Source organism: the organism of the source record quoted next, unplaced genomic scaffold (assembly GCF_019419815.1).
Source record: "Pyrus x bretschneideri cultivar Hongxiangsu unplaced genomic scaffold, Pyrus_bretschneideri_v1 Contig90, whole genome shotgun sequence".
Taxonomy (NCBI): domain Eukaryota; kingdom Viridiplantae; phylum Streptophyta; class Magnoliopsida; order Rosales; family Rosaceae; genus Pyrus; species Pyrus x bretschneideri.
Window position 1 is genome coordinate 1053836 of NW_025999832.1, and position 18889 is coordinate 1072724.

General features: G+C 37.0%; 2 protein-coding genes across 2 annotated transcripts; one reads left to right on the forward strand and one right to left on the reverse strand.

Annotated features, from left to right (window-relative positions):
• Window positions 1–7233: 7233 nt before the first annotated feature.
• Window positions 7234–11819, forward strand: LOC103964285. The gene is made up of 6 exons (XM_009377203.3): window positions 7234–7490; window positions 7818–8060; window positions 8154–8327; window positions 8417–8523; window positions 9268–9599; window positions 11132–11819. Exons 1-6 carry the CDS (start codon window positions 7377–7379, stop codon window positions 11653–11655), a joined length of 1494 nt encoding a protein of 497 aa, XP_009375478.2. The 5' UTR covers window positions 7234–7376; the 3' UTR covers window positions 11656–11819.
• Window positions 11820–13045: 1226 nt separating this feature from the next.
• LOC103964283 (protein HEADING DATE REPRESSOR 1-like) lies at window positions 13046–18280 on the reverse strand. The gene is made up of 3 exons (XM_009377202.3): window positions 17847–18280; window positions 13575–13900; window positions 13046–13487 (listed from the first exon to the last, which is right to left on the reverse strand). The coding sequence occupies exons 1-3, from the start codon at window positions 17989–17991 to the stop codon at window positions 13296–13298; spliced, it is 663 nt and encodes a 220-aa protein (XP_009375477.2). The 5' UTR covers window positions 17992–18280; the 3' UTR covers window positions 13046–13295.
• Window positions 18281–18889: the final 609 nt, after the last annotated feature.

Here is an 18889-nt window from a genome sequence, read left to right on the forward strand (position 1 = left end):
TTCTTGGGAGGGGGGTTGGAGTTTGGCATGAGAACAAAAGAGGAAGGGCTGTCCTTAGGAACTAGGGACCCCACTGCCACTGGTGCATGCATGAGGATTATTGGGGTTTCACGTGCACACTTTGACATAATTCGGAAGAAAGAAAATGCAACATGCAATTGGGGTTGATGGATGAAACGAAGAACTTGTCATTAACAATTATTTTAATTGCTTCACATTCACCCAGAAATCCAAAGATAAGGGCCCAACTCTTCACGGAATCAACTGTCACAACATACACACCAGAATATATAATATGGTACTCACAAACCTCCATACCAACTGGTTGTTATATTAGTGATAGGATTTTTACCATCGTAAAGGTAGGGATAAAAATACTTAAAATACTTGTAAGAGTATAATGTAATTGTAGTATAGCAGCTCTAGCAAGGTCGTTCTCCACAGAGATTGAATGAATAAATTGTGTAAAATCAAATCTTAATCAATTATTTAAAAGAAAGTTTTGAAAAATGTTGATTTTATGACCTAAAATAATAAAAATGAATTTAATAAAAATAATTAAATAAATTAACAAAATAAAATAAACTAAAAGAAAATGGTTTTTGAAAATTAAATTGTGAAAGTACTAGGGTTCCACCATCACCTTAACAATCCCACGTAGTTCTTCCAATTATTTATAACTTACACATGCATATTTGAAGGTTAGGTTTTCCTAATATATGCCTACTTGGACCGCCAACATAGAGTGTATATTAAACATGCGATCCATCTGTGGTATTCAGATCAAATCCAAATATGCATGACTCATTAAGTTTTGTAAAAACCCTCTGAAAAACCACGCGACCCTTAAGACGTGGTATTCATCCTAAGTGAACTTGCACAAATTAACTTTAGGAATTACATTGCTATTCTAATTTTAGGAAATCTGCCCAGCCACAAAGAATCTAACGTTTCTGGATCCTCAGGGCTCCAAAACAAGCCCAAAACGACTTGAATTAAAGCCAATGTTTAAATTTTTTTCGATATGGTGGAAATATCCAAAAAATCAGAGAAAGATATGGAAATGGGGAGGTGAAGTCTAAACTTCACCTTATATCGGAGAAACTCTTAAGTTTATACTAAAATCGATAAATATTATTGATATTTCTGACAAGTATTTTAAATATCGAAGAAACTCTTATATTTTGTCAAAACCAATGGTACAATCCCTAAAGTTTCAACTTAAATTTTCATTATTTCCATTGAAAGCAACTGATATCAATATTGATATTTGATATATCCATTGATATTTCCACAAATTTACATATCGATATTTCTAACAATACTGATATTTTAAACATTGATTAAAGCTTGAGATCACCCAAACATTATTGCAGAAGGCGTCCAACCCAAAAGACATCATCTTGGACGCCAAAAAGCCCAAATAAGCCCAAAACGTCAGTTTGACAACATTGTGCGCTGCTCCTTTATTTCATCGCCAGATAATAATCGCTTGGTGGGTAAATGTCAAACTTTGATACAAACAAGCTGAGAGACTCACGAACATCCTCCAATTAGAATTACTCAAAAATCCATCTGATTGTCCACATTTTGCTCCAAAGGAAGTCGAAAGTCCTATATTGGAAATATGATTCAAAGTATTAAAATTATTTTAAAATATAACAAAAATAAACTAACATTAGGATAAAATATATAATATAATATCGACTCATCAATTAGTCTAGTATTAATTCTATTTCTCAATTTTAAAAGTCTAAAATAATACTTTTATTTCATTGATGACTGAATATTTTTTGCCGAAAAATAAACTTTTATTAATCATCGGTAAATTATAATTTGTGATAGCATGGGTCAGTTGCCAATCACTCTGCCCAAACTTCCGTGTAGTAGAGTTTTTACAGTTTGGATGAGATGGGTTTGATTGACATTTGAGTGGAGGCAGTTGGGCACTTAGGGGGAGACGGATTGTATAATATCGACAGGACTCTGATTGCAAAGTGCTTATTTGAGTTTTGCAAGGAACCATATCACCCACTCCAGGTCGAGCCGACAGATCACTATTCCGTAGATGTGGAAATTATGGCCTCACAATTATACTTGCTAGGCTATTGAGTTATTGTAACATCCCACATCAACCAACGGAGAGGGGGTGATGTGCCTTATATGTACATGCCTACCTCCATATAGCACGAGGCCTTTTGGGAGCTCACTGGCTTTGGAGTTCATCGGAACTCTGAAGTTAAGCGAATTCACGCGAAAGCAATCCCAGGATGGGTAACACACTAGGAAGTTCTCGTGTGAGTTCCCAGAAACAAAACCGTGAGGGCGTGGTCGGGGCCTAAAGCGGACAATATAGTGCTACGATGGAGTTGAGCTCGGGATGTGATAATTTGGTATCAGAGCCAATCCTTGGGCAGAAGTGTACTGGGGAGAACGTTGGGCCCCTAAGGGGGGTGGATTGTTAAATCCCGCGAGTTTTGGGCTAGAGTAATCCTAAGATGGGTGACCACCTGGGAAGTTGCTCGTGAGTTCCCAGAAACAAAACCGTGAAGGTGTGGTTGGGGCCTAAAGCGGACAATATTGTGCTACGGCGGAGTTGAGCTCTGGATGTGACAATTTGGTATCAGAGCCAATCCCTGGCCGGAAGTGTACCGAAGAGGACCTTAGGCCTCTAAAGGGGGTGGATTGTTAGATCCCACATTACCCAGGAGAGTGGATCCTCTATGCCTTATATGTACATGCCCACCTCCATATAGCATGAGACCTTTTGGGGGCTTATTGGCTTTGGAGTTCATCGGAACTCTGAAGTTAAGCGAGTTCACGCGAGAGCAATCCCAAGATGGGTGACCTACTGGGAAGTTCTGGTGTGAGTTCCTAGAAACAAAACTGTGGGGGCGTGGTCGGGGCCCAAAGCAGACAATATTGTGATACGGCGTAGTCGAGCCCGAGATGTGGTGGAGCCCGGGTCGGGATGTGACAGTTACCCCTTCCACAACCTTCATCGTTGTCTTCAACATGTTCTTCTTCAGGAACTCGACACCCACTCTGTAATTATATTTCTTATAATAGTTCATCTCTATCATATCAATCTTTTATTTCCAATATTACTCGCTCATTTGAGCCTAACACTTATGCAGAAGTTATCAAAGTCCTTAAATGGCAAGAGGCCATGGCCTCTAAACTTCTAGCTTTGGAAGCCAACCATTGGCAGATTAAGAGTCCTATCTGACAGCAAAAACCTTTTCGTGATGCAAGCAATGCTATCAATTCTTTATCTGCCTTACATGAATTTCTGTTAGATTTTTGCTAATATCTGACATAATTGAGTTTTTCTTGTCTTTTTTAAAAAGGAAAACTAATGAAAATGGCTTGAAAACTTTGAGTTTTAACAATAAGGACAAAATAAAGGGTAAAATGAATAGTACCATGATTGACTTTTTAGTGTACAAATGTGATTTTTCTTTAAAGTGAACAGTCCTCGGAGCTTTTCGTTAAAGTTCCATTTTTAAAATGGCATTACTGGGTCCTTTTGTAGTAGTGCCTCTCTCCGCCTCTTTTCCTCGTGCCCCCCCCCCCCCCCCCAATACAACCCTCTGTCTCCGTCAAAAAAAAAAAAAAAAAAACCACTGAACCAAAAGAAATTAAAGGTATGGGATTTACCGCTGCCCAATCAGTCCCAACTGAAATCGAACCCTCCCGCCCTTCACTACCTTTGTCTCTTTGCCTATTTCTCGGCAAAGACAACCTTAATGTCCCCTCCATCACTGTAAAAAAACACACCCACTGAACACAAAAAAAAAAACAAAAAAAAAAAGTTATGGGATCACCGAGTAGCAACCGCAACCCAGCTTCAATCCACCTCAAATCCGTTCCAAACTCCAACTCCCTTCTCTTCCCTTTTCTTCCCTTCTCTTTCCCACTCCAACGTGCTCAACGAGCAACCCTCCCGCTTGCTCCCTGTTTCCCTTCCTCATACAAAATATACTAACTGAATAAAAAAATTTAAAATTTTCTAAATGCACTGGGTCACAACAATCCGGTTCTACTCATGAGCTCGTCTATTCTCAATTGTTAGATCATTGTCAACACGGATGATCCGCACCTCAGAAACACCCTTATGTTGGGCAATTGAAAATCAGATATGTTCATTTGAAAACATAGCACAAATTTGAAGGCCCAATTCTAAAACTTGCTCAACACAAGGAGTGCTACCACAATCTCATATTGGTTTCTCATGAAGAAACCTTGAAAAGAAATAACACTTGTACCTTTATAAGAGTATCAATGACAACTATACACAAAAGATTATGGAACTAAATGGAAAACATTTAGCACAAGTGTAATTATTTTTTCATCCTAGGGTACTTTCAAACAAGCTCTCAGCGAAAAACTATCAATCAAACTCTTGTGGTGAAGCCGTTAACAATCTTTATCTACATCAAAATTTTCATCCAAATTTGTTAAAGGAACATGAAACCAGTCTAACAAAAACAAAAGATTTTGAAAATTTATAGTAAAAACTGAAGAAGAAGAAATAATATATGCCTCTCTCTTTCCCAGTGTCTCCCTGGACATCAATCCCATCGACGCTTCCTGCCAACCCAAGTCCCGCTGTCACCACCGACTAACCTAGTAACCCTCATTCCCCTATCTCCATAGACCAACCCGATTAAGGCCAATGGTATCAAATCTATGGTCACCGTGCTACAAGAAGTGGTAGCTAGATCAGGATCTCCACTCGCAGTACCATTATCCTCGATGTCTTATCATTTAGAGCCTTATACGTGAGTGGCACTGTTACATCCCGACCCAGGGCGAATCACTTCTCGGGCCCGCTCCACCACCATAGCACGATATTGTCCGCTTTGGGCCCCGACCACGCCCTTACGGTTTTATTTCTGGGAACTCACACGAGAACTTCTCGATAGGTCACCCATCCTGGGAATGCTCTCGTGCGCTACTAACTTAACTTCGGAGTTCCCATGGAACCTGAAGCCAGTGAGCTCCCAAAAGGTCTCGTGCTATGTAGAGATGGGATCATACATATAAGGATCATTTCCCTGGGTGATGTGGGATGTCACAATCCACCCCCCTTAGGGGCCCGACGTCCTCGTCGGCACACCACGACCAGGGTTAGGCTCTAATACCAAATTGTCACATCTCGGCCAGGGAGGATCACTTCTCGGCCCCGCTCCACCACCGTAGCACGATATTGTCCGCTTTGGGCCCCGACCACACCCTCACGGTTTTGTTTCTGGGAACTCATATGAGAACTTCCCGATGGGTCACCCATCCTGAGAATGCTCTCGTGCGCTACTCGCTTAACTTCGGAGTTCCCATGGAACCCGAAGCCAGTGAGCTCCCAAAAGGCCTCGTGCTAGGTAGATATGAGAATATACATATAAGGATCACTACCCTGGGCGATGTGGGATGTCACAGGCACCTTCAACTTTTTAACATAAATTGGAATAGTTTTTAATTTATACCAAAATTGCTAACCAACTACACCACAAGCTTATTGGTTAACAAATAAAGAATAATGTTAGGAAAATTAAATTTGAAAATCAAATAATGTGTCATTAATATGAAATAAGTACGTTAATCGATACTTAATTAATAATTCAATCATCAACAACCACATCATTTGGTTTACACAATTTGATTTACAAATTTGGTCTTCCTAGCACTACCTTTAAATAAAAGGGTAATGTTAAACCAACTTTGCAAAACAAATGATGTAGTTGCAAATGATTGAATTATTAATTGCGCTTGTTTCTTATTGGTGACACATTATTTAGTTTTCAAAAATGTTTAAAAATTTAGTCTCCTTAGCATTAACTTAAAAAAAAAAAAATTATGTAGACTACACCAATTTAATTTTATGAACAGTTAACATAAAAATATTTAGATTTTGATAAATATTGAAAAATCACTAAACCGACACCACGAAACTCATGGAACACTATGAAAGAATATGAAACACATAAAAGTTTTTTAATTACTTTAGCTATAAGATTTAAATTTGGACCGTTAGATCTCTTTTTTACTGTTAAATTTGATTATATTAGATCTTAGCGATTATATTCAATGAATTTATAAACTAAAACTAAAAAAATAAACATATATGGTGGGTTAAGCCCACTAATCCAAGAGAATCCTGACCTAAATTTGCTTCAGAAATAAGTTTTGGACTAAAATTCATATTTGCCCCAAAGGTTAGATCTAGTTGAGATAAATTTCGAACTTAAACTTTGAGTTTTACTTCAAAAATTAGAATAGATCTTAATAACTCATTTTAATTACAAATTTAATTTATAATTGTAATCTTTCTAACATTATCAACGAAAAATATCTCCCTATCATTTAAAAAAGGCAAATAACGCATTTTATAAATTATCCACTGCCAAAAGGCAAGTTGACAAGTAGGTGCTGAGCCTTATCCACAAGAACACGTTGGCAGACTTTCCCTCGGTTTCAAAGAATGACGATTTCTCCGGATTTTTTTTACGAAGATGTCGAAAATTCTTTAATCACATTAATTCATCGTATAGCGTACAATTGGAAATTATTGTAAATTATTTTATTTAAAATTAAATATAGAATAAAAATTGATCGTACGATTTACAATAAAAGAAAATGATTAGAAGATCCTCAAAATATTCACAAGGATGATCCAGAAAGGATCCTCATTTGATTTTAAATTCATACGTGTCAAGACACTCCGCACACTCATCACTCACCCGGCCAGTTATCAGACAAATCAACGGACCAGAATCCTCTCCTAATCTAAGGATGAGGATCCTCATGACCAAAGGATGTGGACCGTTGGATGAAAATTCAACGGCTACGAACATGAAGTTTTTTAAAATTATAATAATTATAACTGTTGAATTTTCATCTAACGATCCATATTCCTTAATCATGAGGATCCTCGTCCTTAGATTAGGTGAAGATCCTGATTCCAAATCAACTGCACAGCACACGACCTTCAGAATGCGGGCGCTCCCAATTTTATCCAAACACGCAAGTGGGCGCACGTGACTTCCCGGCCCCGACAGAACACGCCAAACCAGCTGACGTCATCCGCCGCCGCCGCCTGCCTCCAAGAGCACAGTCACTGCCCAACACCAAGGGCGTTTACGTAAATCGGGTCCAGTCTATTTTTGTGCGCGAACACGGCGAATCGGTGGGACATGTGCGTAGCACGTGACGGTCGTCCATGTCTGCCTTAAATGGAAAGAAGACAGCGCCACGCGGTTATTGTTTCGTTGACGCGAAGTTTTATAAACATTTTCGGGATCGGAAAATTCGGAAAATTCGGTGAGTTAACTCGCTGTGCAGCCGAGTCAGATTGGGGTTGGTGAATTCTAGCGCCGATGGTACAGCTAATGAGTCCGCGAAAGGTGACGGTGAAGTTGGACGGCGATGAGTCGTGTGGCACCCGACGTGGTGCGAGTCACAAACGGCTCAAACTCGACTCATCTCCGCAGGTATATGTTCATCTCCTTTCAATTTTGTTTTTCGTATTATCTGATTTTGAATTAGCACAGATTGAGCTGATTTGATTTGATTTCCCTGAATTTTCCTAGAACCAAACGGATTACTGATTAGGGAGTCGTTTTCAGGAAGAAAATATTTTTTTTCCCCGTGTTTTTTGATTTTGAATTAGCTTGATTGAATTATTTTAGTTTTCTTGTACTTTCTTAGCATCCAAACAGATTAGGGAATCGTTTTTAGAGAGAAATGAATATGGCTTTTTTCAAATTTGATGTGATGTATCGAGAGTGTGCTGATTTTTCATGGTGTTTGTGTCACAGATGCCGGGCGATGTGGATGCATGGGTGTGCCATCCGCTGGATGAGCCGAGTCCGCTCGGTTTGCAGCTCAAAAAAAGTCCATCTTTTTTGGATTTGATCCAGATGAAGCTGTCTCAAGAAAAATCTGCTAAATTGGCAACCCTAGGCAAGAGAAGTCACAAGGGAGCTGCTGCTTCCGGTGCATCAGACAAGCTCAAAGCTATGAACTTTCCGGCTTCCCTTCTTAGGATTGGGACTTGGGAGGTATACAAAAACGAACATGTTTTCTGTATTCGATTTTGTTTAATGTATTGATGGTGGATGTTGGACTGAAGTATTATCGATTTTCTGTTGCAGTATAAGTCAAGATACGAAGGAGATTTGGTGGCGAAATGTTATTTTGCCAAGCATAAACTTGTATGGGAAGTGCTTGATGGTAGTCTTAAGAACAAGATGGAAATTCAGTGGTCAGATGTCGTGGCTATCAAGGCAAACTACCCGGATGATGGACCGGGGACTTTGGATGTAGTGGTAATTGTCACTCTTAACATAATTTTCCTTTTTCCCTTGGGAATTACGCCGTATCAGTTCATAATCTGTTATATTATCTCTTGGTGCAGCTTGCCAGACCGCCTCTTTTCTTTAGGGAGACCAATCCGCAACCTAGGAAACATACCTTGTGGCAGGCAACATCTGATTTTACTGCTGGACAAGCCACTTTGAACAGGTATCTCTAACCTTGTAGTCAGTAGTGAGATGCTTTAAGCACCAAAGCATGAATCTCTGTCAGAATGTTTCCTAGATTGATTACATGTTTATTTGAAACGTCAGTGGTATGGGTTAGTTACTATAGTTATGAGAACTTTTTAAAACATTGAGAAGCTTATATAAAGGGTAAAACTTTTTGTTCGCCAAATTAGAGTGATGGTGTACAGAACAGTTATGTCCAAAACAATCTCCTGAATTATTATCTTGCCATACAGCAACATGCTATATATCATTTTACCCTTTACCGTGAAGTTTAGAACCGAACCAGCTAAGCAACTTTATTATTTTATATGTCTGTCACCCGCACATGTAAAAGGTGGTTAGCCCACATTAAAATGTACTAAATGAATGAAGCAAGCTGCAAAGTCTGGGTCTGTGACATGAGAATACAAGGATACTTGTAGCAAACATAGGCATGTAGACTTTGTACCTTTCCAATCGTGGGGTATCTCACTGGGTTAGGTATCCCACAAGTGGTTAGCTTTCCATTCGTGGAAATCATATATATACGTGCACACATATGCACGGTAGCGGGAACTCCTTATAAATGACTTGGTATGCCTTGATGTTTTTCTAATGTTTTACATATCCAATGTTTTACAAGGTTCATTTAGTAGTTTGCAACCGATTATGCATACTGTAGAGTGTGGAGAATTGTCATCTTTTGTGTTCCAAATTTAATTTAATTTTTCCTTTGTCTTAGGCGGCATTTTCTGCAGTGCCCACAAGGGTTGCTCTTTGGCAAGCATTTCGAAAAGCTTATTCAATGTGATCCTCGTCTCAACTTTTTAAGCCAGCAGCCAGAAATTGTGTTAGAATCTCCGTTCTTCGATGCTAGAGCTACCGTAACAGGTGGCCCTGATGATGAATATAGACATCAGTTTGGAACAAAGAATGAAGAGGGGTCTGTGATATTTGGTTTGCAGGAATCAGCATCACCTTCTGGAGCTCATTCGTCGCCATCTAAAAATGAACAAGATTTTAGTAGTAGAGCTCCACAAAATTATTCCCAGGAAATTTCTTCACCTAGTACAGGTAAATCTGCAAACCTTAAACCGAGTTAATTGTTACAGTGATAAATACTCAACCATATAGTATTACAAAGCTGCTTAATTACTATATTTGCTAAAAATTCAATCCTCACTCTCCTCCCCCATGACTTATGATTAAAATTTGTGTTTGTGGGTTTAAGATTTTATTCCCATGCAATTGCAGTTCTGTTTATTTCTTGCATTCAACAAGTTTTCATTTTTCATCATATCGTTGAGTAACCTGAGTTAGAAGCTTATATATCTCGTCAATTCTGTCTCTGCATGTATAGAATAAATAGTCACAAAATAACTTACGGATCCCCTGCAATAGAAATTCTGTTGGCAAAGTATGTGAGCCTGAGAATTATGTTTGAAAGTCTCTTCATCAGCGTCCCCTTTGGTTCAGTAAATGGGTTGGGATTGGTTATTTTTCTGGTACTATCCATTCAGAGGATAAGAGGAGTTACTTTCACTGAATAAGGGATTAGAAAATCTGAAAAGAAACAAGTAACGAGTAGAAAAAGATGGAATTTGAAACATGATGTTCCATATTTTAATTTGCAGCTGATTTGGTTAATCAAGTTAATTTGTACAGAAATACGCCACCATGAAATGTACCAACATAAACCAAAAATGAAAGCTGAAAACAATTTTAAGTAGGTTATCTTTTCTAGTTTTTCGTATTCATTTTGTATGACAATTTCATGTGCATTTTGCCATCCTCCCTCCTACCACACTCCATCCACATTCTTGGTTCATCCATCTTTCCTACTTTCTCTTTATATCTAGTAAAATAAAAAATGAAAACTAAAACCTAGAAGTGAAATGGTTATCAAACAGGCCCTAAGATAATGAGTGTTAAGGGAGCTATAGATGTTGCTACCTTTTTGGTAATTGTTTCACTAAGATAGGTTCATGGATGCACAGTATAGGTTAGATTGTTGTAGCTTATCTATTGAGTGCATTAGATCCTGATATTTTTTTCACGCCCCGTCGGAAGAAGGAAAGTCATTCATTTGCAGAAAATCATCTATTTTTACCCCAAAACAGAAAAAAGGAAGCAAGTCACCCACCCCTTGTGTACACCAAGCATGATATTAAATGTTTTTTTTTGGAAGAAATCATCTGCTACCTAGAGATCAATGAAATGCCAGTCCAAGTAGCCCTCATATGGAAAAGAAGAAAAACGGTAGTTGTCCATGGAAAGATGTCCTTTTTCTTTTGTTTTGCGACAATGGATTTCTATTATATAAATTCTGGAGAAAGTTGAGACCAGAGCTAGTGGGATTTATGTCCTCTTAATCTAGAAGATGAGTACACTGGATTTCTGGTCCGAGCAATGTCGTCAATGGTTGCTACACTTAAAAGCATGTGGTCTTCATGTATCTCGGCATGAGTTCCTTTTATGGCATAAAAACATGTTAATCTCTATTAATTTAAGCATGCACTTCATATGAGATTCATGTTTGTCGTGGAATTTTGTTATGGAGACTGCATTGCACAAGTACTGTGCCTAACCTGTCCTCTTACATACAGTGATGGACACTGCCAGAACCTCAAAGACGCTCGGCAAGTTCAATCAAATAAAAGTTCCTGGACTTCCTTCGTCAATGTCAGTGAGTGACTTCGTAAGCCACATTGGAAATTGCATTTCCGGAAAGGAACAACCTAGCACAGACATGTTGGAGGAGATTACGCAGTACTTGTTCAGTGACTCCCAAATCACGTTACCCTCTGATGAGCAGTCCCTCATGACGAGGGTCAATTCCCTTTGCTGCCTTTTGCAAAAGGATCCTTCTACAGAACTAAACTTGCAAGTCAGAAGCGATGAGTGGTTGAATGGAAGCATTGATCGGAAAGCAGCGGAAACCAACTCCGCTTCTGCATCAGCTCATGAGAGTAAGCCTGTAGAAGGTTTTCCTGCACCCAAGGGCGAGCCCAACGATGATTCTCATGACAAGCAGGAACTGACCATGCCGAGAAGGGATTCATTTGGGGAGCTGCTTCTTAATATTCCCAGGATAGCATCTCTTCCTCAGTTTCTTTTTAACTGGTCATAAGGTTGTGATGTAATTAGGCTAGCGAGTAGTCATTTACTTTCCCGGATTAGTCTTTGTACAAAAGCATAGGAATCTAAATGGCGGCTCTCACGTCTGTGAATACAACAGGTGCAGGTTGTTAAAACGTGTAAGAGATTCAGAAATGTACGTTCGTTGATGAAGAATCCTGACGTGTTTATAACGCCAACCTAGTTCTTATTTTTCAAACACTTAGGAATTAATCGGGATGGTAGCCAGCACCAACCTAGTTCTTATTTTTCAAACATCTAGGGATTAATCGGGATGGTAGCTAGCACCTAGTACCTAGGAGGGGCCTGGGTGGTGCTAGACGGAGATATTAAGAACAGTACTCGTCTTACCTTTGTATACGAAGGATATGACCCAAAGGAGGCATATGGGTTCTTTAGCAATTGAAAATTTAATAAAACCAATTGCAAAAATTTGAGAGAAACAACAATCAGATTCAATCTGATTGAAACAAAAAAATGCTGGAAGAAAAATAGGAGGGCAGAACAGAGAGAGAAGAAGAAAAATTGCAAGAAAAATAGGAGGGCGGAACAGGGAGGAAGAAGAATCTCAAATTTAGAAGTGGAGGAAAAACCTTGGATTCAGAGGAGAGAGCAAGCGATGTGAGACGAGTAGAGCGACCGGCGAGAGGAACTCTCTGTACTTTGAAGCACTTTGCTTCTCCCATTCGAGTTTCGTCAGTCCATCGCAATTGTCCTCTTACGCTGTTCGCAGTGACCAGAGAAGGAGGAGAAGGAGAAGTTGCAGGAGGGCAGAACAAAGGAGGAGGAGGAGGAGGAGAAGTTGTAGGAGGGTGGAATAGAGGAGGAGGAGGAGGAGAAGAACCTGGGATTCAGATTAGAGAGCAAGCGATGCGGGATGGAGAGAGTGAGAGAGGCGTGTTTCTACCCGACTAAATAATACCGAAGTTTTGGGCGGTATAACTAAGCGGGTATCAGCCGGATAAAGGAGGTAGGGTCGGATTATGTAATCCGGTGGTTATTTAATCCAAACGGACACCAAACACCAGACTCCGTATTATTTGATAGTATCCGGTGTGCCAAACAGGGCCTAAAAGTCTGCTCTTCTGTGATCTCTTTGGCCCATCGGTGCCATCTGTTTCCTTGTTAAATTGATATCGTTCAACAGATTGCTTTGCCTCCCTCTCTTCGAGACCGTAAACTTTCACGGGACACTAAACAGAAGTTTCAAACCTGTTTATCTCCAATCGCAAACGAAAGAAATGAAAGGCTAGGTGTGTTCTTAATGAATTGTATCCAGAACACCACTATCTGTTAATTTTGTTTCGTGTTGATGATCACTTTGGTTTAACAAAGACGTCACTGAGATTTATCGATGTATTGGCATTGGCCTTTGGTGACAGTGACACTGAACGAACTTGAATTATGGATGAGGAATCATTTGACGCATAAAACTGGCCAAGATAAGTACAGCTTAGACACATACTTTGACATATGACCTTCGCAAGATTCTCACGATTTAGTAATAGGCATGCGCAGAGGGCATTAGCACCTGCAATATTATACCGTTTAGCATCTGTTATGTGACTACTTTCTCCAACCAAATGTACGAAAAGAATAAGGAAACAAATAACAAACAACATCTATGGCTCGTCAGGAGCCTTCGTCGTCCACGGGGTCATCTTGCAACATGTTCATGAGCATGGTTATCTGGTCTTGCAGCATTGCGTTCTCTCTCTCCACGTCTGCACGCTTGCTTCGCTCTTGGAGGAGTTGGAGTTGCAGGTGCTCTAGGCACCTGGCATCCTCTTCCAACTGCTCGTTTAGCCCGTCGATCTCCCTATCCTGAAACGACAACAAATAATAGCAGGTTAATACGTTGCAAAAGCGTTTCCTTTGGTTGGAGACTATGCGAGGTGTTGGAAATGACACCTTTCTGTTCATTTCTTGAACGGCAATCGTCCGCATCTTCTCAACAACATCAACGTTAACTAGTTTCCTCTTTTTCCCAATCAGCCACCCTTTGGGATAGGTTGTGGCATCAAAGTCCGGTGGACGAAGTAAGGATTCAGCTGACGGACGTTTGCCATTGATATTTGTTATAGGTTCTAAGGGTTCAAAAAGGGCCTTTCGACGTTCAGAGAGCTCAGCAGCAGTAGTTACGTCCTGCATTTCCTCTTTGGTGATGGACGCTTCGTGTTTGTCGGGACTATCATTAGCATTATCTTCTGTTACCTTGTCTATATTCCTCCCGCTAGCTGTGGGAAACAAATTCACTTTCTAGTGCAATTGAATTTAGAGATGCAGCATATTTTGTACAAGGTGGTGGCATCAAAAGTTCGAACCAGAATGCAGTGATCGATATATGGAGCAGAATAACAGAAGGAATTTCAGTATACAAGTACAGGGCATTAATGTACAATAGCTTATCAGTTGAGTTGTGTGTGGATCCTATTTCAATGGGAACTTGTTGAGTCGATCCGGGTACACGTCTTGCTTTTACTGCTATATCGGGTTGCATACAAAAGATAATAGAGGTAGTGTGGGGTGATCCTTGTACATACATACCATACCGCTAATACTAAAGTTCAGATAAGAAATTTGTACTCAATTAGGTCATTTGTACATGGGTGCAACTCAATCATAAATCTCAAAAAAGGTTAAGGGAATTTGATCTAGGCGCTTGATTTTGGAATTTGTTAGACCAAATATCTCTAGCTTTGACTTTTTATTGAACTACTTTCTACAATTTTGGTGCCACGTTTTTAAATTGTCCTCTTTCTAAAAATACAATACTGAATTATCCACCAATTTATACCAAAAATAATATCCAAAGCTCCAAAATATATCCTTCTTTAAACCTAAATTATATTATTAAATCCAAAATAAAGAGAGATAATTATTAAGTTATCAATCAACGATATTTTACCAAAAATTAAAATTAAACGTACCAAAATCTAAAATTACACGTATCAAGTACTGAAACTAAACATACCAATCAATGGTATGTACAAAACTGAACGTATCAAATATTAAAAACAGACGTACCAATTGATAATAAGAAGAAAGCAATGTATGAAAACCAATAATAAACGTATCATTAGTGTATACAAAATGATTCTCTCAATGAAATGCATACATAGTAATTTAAAGAAAAATAAACATCCACCATTTTGTTTATCTTGAAGATAAAATTATGCTTTAGTTTTACAAGAAAAAATATTTTTTTTGGAAAAATATAAAAAAGAGATAATTGGATAAATATTTGGGGGTTATGATTCAGATGCCTAGGTTTTAAAATTTTGAGATTAAACATTTATGCCTTTGAGTTTTAATTAAACATTTTCCTATAATTTAGGTGCCACGTGGATTAGAAGTAGCCTTTTTTATAATTTAAATTACCCAACTTGCCATTATATAAATATACCTTTTAATTCCTAGATAATACATCAAAACTCCTAAAATCTTGTAGATAAATATTGTAGAATTTAATTCCAATAAAAAGTCTTTCAAAATACCCATGAATGCGACTTGCCATTATATTTAATATACCTTTTGGTATGTTTGTTTTCTTTTTTGTATGTATTTGGTACGTTTATATTCATTAAAAAAAAACATATTTGGTACATATATTTCCTCTTGATTAAACATATATTTCTCCTTAGTACATATTTGGTATGTTATTTTATATATCTTCTTGGTATGTATTTGGTACGCTCATATTTCTTTTTTGTATGTATTTGGTACATTTATATATTATTTTGGTACGTTTATATTTATTTAAAAAAACATATTTGGTAAGTTACTTTATATATCTTCTTGGTACGTATTTGGTACGTTTAAATATATTATATGAACGTACCAGCCTCAAGCCTCCGAAAATAGAGAATACGTCTAATTATCTCACATGATATCAATATAAAATAGTGAAAACAACCATTAATAGAAATAGATAAGTCCATTCAAAATTCAAAAATGAGGATCACAGAATTCTAACGTGGGAGAAGAAACCATACAGCTCAAACGTGGGAGAAGAAACTAGCTTCCTAAAAAAAGGCCACATAAAAAAATATATCAACCTTAAAGGATGATAATTAACATTTTAAATTAAAAAAAACACAATAATTACATGTAATCTAAATAAATATAAAAATGCTAACATGACTATTATTTAGACGTCCTAATCAAATTTCAAAATAGAACCAATGCTTAATCTAAAGAGTATTAGAAAAGTGTAGGGGATTCTAATTTTCCCTAAATATTTTGAAAGAAAACCCAAGATTATCTCCTTTGAAAAAGAGTCCACGACTTCTAAAATACTTTACAAAAATTGGCAGAAAAAAAAATGGCTCAACTAAGTAAAGGACAAATTAAGGAATCAATATAAAAAAATTAAATACTAATTTTTAATTTGATAAAAGAGAAATACTAATGTGGCCTAATGCACCTAAGCTAAATCCTAAAAGGCAAAGATGGTTGATTAAAAAAAAAAAACACTTTAAATTTAAGCGTTTAAATCTAATTAAGCCTAAAAAAATATTGAAACAGAAAAGGCTTTCTTATTGGCACCCACCGTAATGTTAAGTACACCCCACATTAAAATTTGATATTAAATGACTTATATACCCTAATATGCACTAACAATTTCGACCTCATAAGGCTTTAGAAATATTTAAAAAAAAAAAAAAAAAAAATCTAACAACACCCCAAATCACTTTTGACTTTTATATCCCAAAATTATTATCTTCTTCAACTCTCAAAACCACTCTCACCCTTTCATTGTAGAACAAAACTCTAACCAATGAAACTATAAACATCTTGATCGAAAAAAAAATTTTGACAAATGTAACATGAAATCGACATTTCGGAAGCTTCACAGAAGGTAAGCTTTCATATTTTTCCATCAATGACGATTCTTGAACCTAAATCTTCAATCTTTTAAAGGGAGAAGAAACAATGTAGAAACCACCTCATAATTCAAATACGTGAAGAGTGTTGGGTGTAAATAAAAAAAAAAAAAAAAACATAAAATATGAATTTGCGCCTAAGATGTCAAGGGTGTGATGTGTGTGTAGAAAATACGAGATGTATGTTGAGAGTGGGGGTGTGGTGGTATTTGGGAAATGTTTGTGAGATGTATTAAAATAAATTATAATTAAAAAAGAAAATGTTAGGTGAATTAAGTATGAGAGGGGTGTATTCAACAATATGTGAGATTTTAATAAAATAAGCCAATAGGAAATAGAACTTTCGACCATAAATTTGTCCGTATGAAGATAAGAAATATGATACATATATTGGAGATATGTCTTTTTTATTAATCCAATCTCAATTAAATGATTTGACAAAAAAAAAAAAAAAAGAAATCCTAATTTAATGCTTTAGTGCTGAATGAGGAGCAAAGTATTAGTAGCCAATTTGGTTATGTGATGTCTAGGTCTGGAATTCTTATAATTAAACACATAGACCTTTAACGCATCCAAAACGAAGTGACTATTAAGAACGGATAAATAAAGGTTCATTTGATAAATATTTCATTTTTATTTTTTCTAAAAAAAAAATTGAAAATCCATTTGATAACTACTTATAGTTTAAAAAAAAATGAAAAGCTAAAATTTGAAAACTTAAGAAAATAGTTTTCTGTTTTCATTTTTCGAAACTTAAAAACAATTATCAAACAAATTTTCTATTTGAAAAAAAAAATTAAAAACAAAAAAAACCCCTAAAATAAACCTTATGGTTGCCTTTTTTTTAATGTGTATGGTCGCATTTTCTTATGAAATAAAAGTATGCTCACAGTTCGGTTAATTAATAAAAAAATCAGATGTGCTTGCTATTTGTCAAACCTTTTTTTTTTGGCTGGATTTGAAAAGGAGTAAGTAATCCTTTGAAGACAAAAACAAATGCAAATTGCAATTTAATACACGTAGTAAGGTATGAGCAAAGTCTTTCTCTTTCTCTCTCTCTCTCTCTCTTGAAAGAGAGACCAAACTAATTAACCAGTGTTTTGGCTTTAATCTTTCGGATAATGTTAGGATTCATACCAAGTTTACAACTAAAAGAATGATTGAATGAGTTCAACTGAACCGATCAATTGTGGTAAGTAGAAATTAAGCAAGTTAAATCTTGCAAGCATCACAAAAACCAAGCTTAAATTCTCCATGAACAACAATTAATTAAATAATTAATTAATAAAAGTAGTACCTGATGATATTAGTGATCTCCTTCTGGGTTTCCAATCAATCCTTGTGGAAGAAACCAAAGCAAATCCTTCCAAACCCCCATCACTGCCCTTCATCTTCTTCCCCACATGATCATCATCTAAACCATAAATATTCTCCTTCTCCATCAAAACACGAAGTATTCAGAAGCAGAACAACCACAGCAGCAGCTTAGAGAGCGGAACGAGCGAGAGAGAGAGGAGAATTGTTCTTGCTGCTCTTCCTGTTGGGAATTTTATTTGAGCATTTTTCTTGTTTGTTTTACGTTTGATTGCTCACCTAGAAAAACGAGGAGATAATTGTAATGTTCGACCAACACGATGGACGGGACCATGTACGTATTTTTGACGGTCGAGATTTGGCAGTTGGTGGACGATTTGAGGCTAACAGTTGTCCCTTCTCTCCGTCTCTGCCATTGCCATTGGGTCCCCCTCTCATTTTCTTGCGTGCTTTTTAAGAGCATCTCATCGGGAGATGCAACTAGATGAACAGTTATATTTATATTTTATTTTATATCATTTTTAAATGTAAATAAAAAATTCTACTGCATGCAGTGAGAAGAATGTAAACTAAATATTCTATTTAAATCTCTCTCTTATAAGCAGAATCCCTCACTAAAAATAAAAAATAGAATGTGTGTAACGTATACATATGTGTGTGTATACAGGCAAGGAATTCTCATTTTTGGGTAAAAAAGGGACTAGCTATGGAACTCACTTCACTTTAAATTTTAATGATCCGAATCGTGTATTTTATAAATCTCAATTCACATATCATCTTTGCAAAAATTCAATTTAATCTCAAACCATTTGCCTATTTAATTATCATGTGTTCGTCAATTTCTATAAACTCAATGAGATGTCTAATATTTTGTAAGGATGAAAGTGAGGATCCATTCCCTTAAATGCCTCATATATATATAAAGGTGGAATGCAAAAAGGGTGAAGCTTTCTTATTATCTAAATTTCCCTTCCCCATGACGAATTTTCAAAAATAAAAAATTCACAGAAAAAACCTCACAAAATG

Bases quoted from the DNA above. Each gene is read 5' to 3' on its own strand.
- LOC103964283 (XM_009377202.3), bottom strand. From the start codon at position 17,991: ATGGAGAAGGAGAATATTTATGGTTTAGATGATGATCATGTGGGGAAG. The intron at 13,901-17,846 runs GTACTACTTTTA...TGTTTCCCACAG, and splicing joins GAGATCACTAATATCATCAG to CTAGCGGGAGGAATATAGAC. The intron at 13,488-13,574 runs GTGTCATTTCCA...TTGTCGTTTCAG, and splicing joins TTCAAGAAATGAACAGAAAG to GATAGGGAGATCGACGGGCT.
- LOC103964285 (XM_009377203.3), top strand. From the start codon at position 7,377: ATGGTACAGCTAATGAGTCCGCGAAAGGTGACGGTGAAGTTGGACGGC. The intron at 7,491-7,817 runs GTATATGTTCAT...TTTGTGTCACAG, and splicing joins AACTCGACTCATCTCCGCAG to ATGCCGGGCGATGTGGATGC. The intron at 9,600-11,131 runs GTAAATCTGCAA...TCTTACATACAG, and splicing joins AATTTCTTCACCTAGTACAG to TGATGGACACTGCCAGAACC.